Raw genomic sequence first — 7669 nt, 5'->3', positions numbered from 1 at the left:
CATCGTATAATGCACATGTCAACTTACCTTCCTTACCTCTTTTCGGCCTCCGGCCCAAAATTCACGACCTTCGGCCTAATTTCACAATTTAAATGCATAAACCACAAATCAATACTCATTACCCAATACATCAAATTTTCAATACACCAAGCATACAAGGCCACACAATTCTCAACCCAATCATTAATTCATATTATATACCAACTATGCATATTAGCACCAACCATTTACACAATCCAAACTTAATCCTAGGGGCATCTAGCCTAGGAATTCTCATCACACCACACGGTACTTAAATGAAACTTAAACCGTACCTCTTGTAGCTAAACCAATTGAGCCTCTTCTTTGGAAGCCTTCACCAACCTTAGCTCCAAGCCTCACCAAAGCTCCTCAAGCAATACCAATCTCCCAATTATGCACCAACATCACCAAATACACTAACATAACCAATATCACATTCATACATCAACCTAGGGCTCATAAAAATGACAAATCACAAGAGTTTGAGCACTTCTTACCTCAGCCCATATGAAGTAGGGATATAACCCGCTTAGAATCCATGTTGGAGTATCCCTAAACACCCAAAATCACAAGATTTCAATACTAACTACCTAAAAACATGTAACAGTGGGGAATTTTGAAAACTGGGCAGAGATGAATGGAATACTCACCACAAAACTTAGATAAAACTGTAGAGGATGAGAAGAGCAACGCGTGGCCACAAACGACTCGTCAATCGGAGCCTCGTAGCTCAAGTTATGGTGGTTTGAAGATCAAAGAGAGTTAGGTTTTCTCTCTTCTCTTCTCTCTTCCCAAATCAGCGCCCCAACCCTTCCTTTTAGGGTAAAATGAGCTGAAATGCTCATAACTAATGTTTATATATGTTGGGTATTGAGTCCACTTAGGCCCGGTTCACTTATTTTTGTTCGTTAGCCCAATTTTGGGCCAAAACCCTTTAAGATTAGCGCTCTAAATCGCACTTTAAAAATTTCTACCTCCCCTAATTATAATTCTTCATTCCTTAATCTTATTTACTCATAATCAATTTCCTTAGCTATAGTACCAGACAGATCTTAGCCGGTACTACTGGTCAAAATTCTATTGCGCGCTTTTACGCAGAAAACTATGTTTTTCGACTCGGAAAAATTCACTGAATCCAAATATCATATTTAAATTATCAAATTCCAACTGCCAAATCTTCCAACCATATTCGCTCCTATTTAACTCATTATTTAATTAATTTCGGTTAGACCGGGTATTACAAAAAGCATCAATTTCCAAGAAAAGGGCAGAATTCATCATGCTGTTGTTAAATCAAGAGCATAATTAATCAATAATCATGAATATGAGTATGGAGTTGTTGAATCAGGGGAAAAGGAAGAATAAAATAAAATAAAAATAACATCAATTATGAAATCATCAAAATGGAGAAATAAGGCGAAAGCTAGTGCACTCCAGGTAAAGTAGAGAGTGCAGCTCTCTTTAAAAGTTAACCTACTATCAAAAGTTATCAAGTAAATTAAATTTATTTATTATTGTTATTATTTTTTTCTTTTTTTTTCATGGGTTGAATAAACAAATTGACACTGACAAAAAAAACTAATTCCCTCTTTTAACACATGACGACCTTTACACCATAAAAGTACTCAAGAAAACTTGATCGAATTCTTCCATTACTTTGTTATTGTCGATACGATGTCTTCAAGCATCTTCACTGTTTTGTTTGCTGGCGGTGCTTCCACTATCATTCTGGCTAGCCACAGATTTTGATGCTCTTGAACCCACTCTCTTCCACTTCTGCCATGAATAACCTTCAAAGCCCGAAAAATCGCTGCCATAGAAGAGGAAGAAGCCTGTCTGTCACCGCTACTAGTTGGCTAACTCCAAACACAAAAATGATTCTGTAGAAGAATTCCGGTCTCCATGAAGGCGCCATAATTCTCAGATGACGACGCAGTCAAAGCACAAAATACATGGCAGTTACAACAAGTCCATTATCTTTTATTTTAAATTATCCTCAACGTGTACGTAATAGAATGAAAAATTAAAATACAATTATATTTAAACAATTATTTGTATTACGTTTTTATTGATTTATTCAAAAAATAATTAAACTTTAAACTAATTAGTATAAAATATTACAGATAAAAAATTAAGAGAAATTTTTATTTGTATAAGAATGAGCCTAATAAATAATTATTCTATTTAATATATAATTAAGAGTATTTCTTTCTTTGCCAACGAGCTATAATTCATGGATGTCTTCCTATTTTTGGTAAAAAATGAGTACTTCTTTCTTTTATTAAGTTATATAATATTTATTGAATAGTCGCATAAAATTTGTTTGTCATAGTATTTGAACAAAAAAAAAAAGAAAATGTTATTTTAAGAAAAAACTAATAATATATTTTTAATAATATTTTTATTACAAAATAATAAATTTTAAATATAGTAAAGTAACATTTCAATAAAAAAATTGTTAATAAAAAATTATATAAAATATTTTTTATATGAATTTTTGTTTCGCACAAAATAAAATTATTATATGTTTGTTTGCTTCTTACGTTGTATATATGTTTTTTAAATTAAATTTATATAATACAAAATCTTTTATCATTCACTTCATATTTAATGTTATAATTTTGTTTCACACAAAATAAAATTGTATCTATATATGTATTAATTAAATTTATATAACTCAAAATTTTTTATTATTGTATTTATATTTAATATTATAATTTTATTTTATACAAAACAAAATTTTATTCAAATTTTAATATTATATACATAATATATATTTAATATTATTTTTTTTTTAGATTCTAATATATCTTTTTTTCTGAATTTAGTACATGGATTTTCAACTTATTTTTCATGTATTATTTATTTTAATTCTAAAGCCCAGTAATTATTTTTGTTGTACAGATATGTTGCTTTTAATATTTATATACTATTTTTTCGGACTTCAGCCCAATATCTGAAACTTATAAAAAAATCTAAAATTTATAAAAAAAAATGGTTAACCTGATTAATAAGTTACCTTTTTAAATCCAAACCATTCAAATAAAATATAATAAATAAAGAGTTCAGATTTAACGAATTAACAAGGTGTGCAGCACTCCATACTTAGCAAGGAGCGTTTAAGGATGAGCAAGAATAAAACTCAACAAGAAAGTTATAATCGAACCACTCTAACCAAATATGCGATTCACATCGCCTGATCCTTCGATAGAAAGTGACACCGTGATACTCTGAGCTTTGCGACCTTGGTCCATGTCTACTCTTCTTCACCTATTGCGTTCTTTGAAGAACCATTCTTTGCTCCACCGCCACCACTGCCGTCGCACTACCACTGCCACGATATTTCTTCATAACAAATTCCAACCACGCTATATATGCATGAAAAATGTAGAGAAAAAGTGAAAAACAAAAGAATATCCAAACTGAGTTAAATAAATAACAATGAAAAAGAAAAATGAACAAACAGAAATTGAACTTAGGTGATTGATGGAGGTGCCGGCGGTGGCTACGAACTCACTCTCTCTGATCTCAAAAGCTATGGCGTGTAGACAAAGGAAACAACATATTGACAGAGAATCTTGATGGCGGCAAAGACGAGGACATGAATGGCGACCGTGGTGAGCTTACTCTCCCTTTGATCTCGAACACTACAGCAAGCTTGATGGTGATAATGGCGGAGATGAATGTGACGGTGGCGAGTAGATCTAGGGATTCAGTATTTTAGATCTCACGTTTTAAGTTTCTTTTTTCAATTTTAAATTTGTTTGGACAAATTTTTGTTTGGAGTGAAATTTATTTGGGCTTAATTATAATAATTTAGGGTATAAACACTTGTTTTGATGATTGGACTTGAAATTTTTAAATTTTAACTAATAATAATTAATGAGAGTTTTATATTATGCCACAAATAAAAAATGTTGGGGAGGTTTTAAAAAACCTCCATAAAAAAGTCCCATAAATAAATTGAAATTTTGTAGTAGCCGTGGGATGACCGCTCATATGTTTCTGTTGACATGATAATTCTAGTTTGTTTTTTTCTTTTTTCGTTTTTTACTACACAACGCTAACATCGAAACTGCTGAAAACCACTGTTACAACCAGTGTGGCATTCATCATCATCTTCGTGTAAGATTTCGAATGCAAGGGACAATCGGAAGTACGCCATTACAGAGAAGAAGTAAGTCATGTTGTGCATTTTTACTTTCACCCCGTGCGTTGGATATGTACAATTTCTATAAACCATTTAAAACTCGTGGCTGATTTTGTTCAATCCTACTCCACATTGGTCTGGAAACTGTTTTTACAAGTTGTAATTACAGATATGGTTGTTGCGTGATTTCTCAGACATTAACCCATGCGTGAATTGTAATTACTATATTCATCTCAATTAGTATACTAAATTCTACGTGACAATGGCAATGAAAATCGCAGTGGTGGTTCCCAGTCATCGTTATCGCAACTGATTCAGTCTCATTTTTCTGATCCTAATGTTGTTAAAGTCCATGGCCCTGAGGCGTCCGCTATTGAACCAAGTGTTTTTCTATATTCACTATTTATTTTTTTAATAATATACCTTATGCCAGCATTTCATCGTACCAATTGCTTTATTTTGAACAATTTGTTGTGGTAGATGTTTGGTCAATTGGGCTTCCTGCGCACAATTATTTTTATTGTGGAGCCGATATGTGGATTCACGAACGCCTTATGAAAAGAGGGGTCAATAACATTACATTGTTTGGCATGTGCTGCATGAGTGGCAAGGTTACGTTGCCGTTGTTGCTGATTCCTCCTCCGCTGTTGATGTCGTTGTTGGATGGTAATGACGACCAAGCTACGCCTGCATTATTAGAAACATATTAGGTTCTTCAATGGTATGTTTTCATTTACATCCATGGCGGGCAAAATACAGTACTCAATAAATAAAGGGACCGCTCTTCCAATGTTTGTTATCAGTGGCTAGAGTTATCATTCAATAGGGAGTTTGGTGCCAGAAAAATCTATCAAGCCTAAGTTTGCACAACTTTTTTTTTACGATACTGAAAATAAGTTCAAAACAGAGTTGACGCAATTGAGTTAGTTGTTTTGTCTGTGTAATAAACCAAAATGCTAAATTGGTGTTTTGTTCACTCCTTATGATTTCCTTATTTGGTTTGCCATTTTTTTGGCTCATTTATTTTTGTAGGCACACTGGTCAACATAATTCTATTGATCGACAAATTGTAGCTGACCTAAGAGACATGCTTGATTCCAAAAACTCCCTTGCTAAAACATTTCGATATGCTAGGCAGAGATTCGATCAAGATTCAACGACACCTCTTCGGCTCCATCTGATTAAAAAAAGAGATACTGATGGTAGAAGATATAATTTGCCGTCAACGTCTGAAGTTGCTGCTCTTATTGTTGGTGATTTTGATGCAGATAACCTTGCTAAAGATGTGATTATTGAGACACATTCAAAATATTTGAAATAAATTGATGCTAATCACCCTCAGTACCTAGCTCTCTAATATCCTTTGTTATTTTCATATGGAGAAGATGGTTTTAGAAACGATATTTTAATATCTAACAAAAGAGCTAAGAGGAATATTTATAAGAGAGAAACCATCAATATGAAGGAATTTTTTTCCTTTAGACTTCAAATGAGATTACATGAGTCGCAGGTATACTAAAATCTAGACGTTTGTTTCAACAGTTTTTGGTGGATAGTTACACCATGGTGGGGGCTGAAAGATTGTAGTACCATAGACACCATCAAAACAAGTTTCGATCTTATCAACTGGCTGCATGAGTGCTTAATTCAGGGTGAAACAGTTGCTGCAAAAATTGGCAGATGAGTTATCTTGCCATCCTCATTTGTTGGTGCTCCTCGGTACATGTATAACAATTGCAAAGATGCATTTGCTATATGCCGGTATGCTGGCTATCCTAGCTATTTTATTACTATCACATGTAACCTAGAGTGGAAAGAGATCAAATAATGTGTTGCCAGATATTCACTAAGCTAAATGACAGGCCAGACATCATTTGTAAAGTGTTTAAAATCAAGCTGGACGAATTACTTAAAGACTTAAAGAATGAATCTATATTTGGAAAGCCAAAAGCAAGTAAGCATTTGTCTTGTGTTTTTTTGCAACTTCTTACTTTTGGGTTAGTCTGTGTTAACCTGCATGTTGCTTATACCTTTATTTAACCTTTTTTTTTGTAAATTTCAGTTGTTTATACAGTTGAATTTCAAAAGTGTGGCCTTCCCCACTGTCACATATTGTTATTTATTCAACAAAGTGAAAAAACAAGATCCTCCCATGATATTGAGCAGCATATCTCGGCAGAGATACCTGATGAACAAATGCAACCTAAGCTCTACAAATTAGTCCAGAAGTTCATGGTTCATGATCCATGTGGGGTGTTAAATGTCAGCAACCCATGCATGGTCAACGAAAAGTGTTCCAAGTTTTATCCCATGGCCTTCTGTGAGAGAACACTAATAGACAACGCAGGTTTTCCAAAGTACAAACGTCCGGATAATGGTCATACGATGAATAAGAAAAATGTTGACGTTGACAATCGATACATTGTTCCATATAATGCGGCGTTGCTTCTCAAGTACAGTTGTCACATTAATGTGGAGTACACTTGCCAGACGTCTACTATTAAGTATTTGTTCAAGTATGTTCACAAAAAAATGACCATGTAACTGCTTCCTTTTTTTGATCCCATGATGCAGATGATTCGGCTGTTACAGTGGATGAAATACAAAATTACTACGATTGTCAATATATATCTGTGTGTGAGGCTTCTTGAAGACTGTTCGGTTTTGAGATTCAATTTAAAGAGCCTAACATCATTTGCCTTCCATTTCATCTGCCGAATGAACAAAATGTGTTATACGAAGATCATCAACTTCTTGAAAATGTAATCGAGAGTGCGACTGCAAAAGATAGTATGTTTATGGGGTGGATGAAGGCTAACAAGGAATTTGAAGTTGCCTGTAACCTGACTTTTGCGGAGCTACCGTCGTATTTTGTGTGGGATAAGCAGGGCCATCTATGGAGGCCTTGGAAGCAAGGTCATGTGATTGATCGTCTCACCTATATTCCTCAGTCTCATGGAGAGGAGTTTTATTTTCGTTTGTTATTGAATTATCAAAAAGGGTTTTAGACGTTTGCTAATATTTTGTCTGTTGATGGAGTTGCCTTCTACACATACAAAGAAGCCTGTTATGCTCTCGGGCTTTTGCAAGACGATAAAGAATTTATTGATGCAATTAATGAAGCAAGTTCTTGGGTGTCACCGTTTTATATCAGGAGGTTGTTTGCAATGCTTTTGATGTCAAATAACATTGTTTGCCCCGATGTCGTGTGGCAACAATGTTGGAAGCATTGTGCAGATGACGTGCTCTATGACAAAAGATAGATTTCAGGTGAACTTTGCGTTATTTGTTCTTATTGTTTTTTTTGGTGTTAAGTTCACATGACATCATTAATAAATTCATATGAGTTATACGTGCTTCTGTTTTTAGTGTTTTACATCTTATTATCATGCCATGAAATTTTGTTACATGCACGTTTTACATAATTAATTTACGTGTTCAACGTTTTAATGACAAAATCAAGTCCATAACTCTCGCTAGAATTGAAAGTTTGTTGCA

The 7669-nt window shown here is 33.9% G+C and overlaps 1 protein-coding gene across 1 annotated transcript; it reads left to right on the top strand.

Moving 5' to 3' along the window:
- Positions 1-5998: 5998 nt before the first annotated feature.
- On the top strand, positions 5999-7434 carry LOC107632977 (uncharacterized). Its single transcript, XM_016336613.1, has 4 exons — positions 5999-6125; positions 6234-6687; positions 6825-7092; positions 7180-7434. Exons 1-4 carry the CDS (start codon positions 5999-6001, stop codon positions 7432-7434), a joined length of 1104 nt encoding a protein of 367 aa, XP_016192099.1.
- The last annotated feature ends 235 nt before the right edge of the window (positions 7435-7669 follow it).

This window comes from Arachis ipaensis, chromosome B3, assembly GCF_059453495.1.
Source record: "Arachis ipaensis isolate K30076 ecotype BB chromosome B3, ASM5945349v1, whole genome shotgun sequence".
NCBI lineage: Eukaryota > Viridiplantae > Streptophyta > Magnoliopsida > Fabales > Fabaceae > Arachis > Arachis ipaensis.
The sequence above is the reverse complement of the archived record's forward strand: the minus strand, read 5'-3'. Positions and strand labels throughout refer to the sequence as shown.

Coding starts and splice junctions, on each gene's coding strand:
- LOC107632977 (XM_016336613.1), top strand. CDS start 5,999: ATGTGTTGCCAGATATTCACTAAGCTAAATGACAGGCCAGACATCATT. Junction 6,126..6,233: donor ATTTGGAAAGCCAAAAGCAA/GTAAGCATTTGT, acceptor TGTAAATTTCAG/TTGTTTATACAGTTGAATTT. Junction 7,093..7,179: donor GGCCTTGGAAGCAAGGTCAT/GTGATTGATCGT, acceptor AAAGGGTTTTAG/ACGTTTGCTAATATTTTGTC.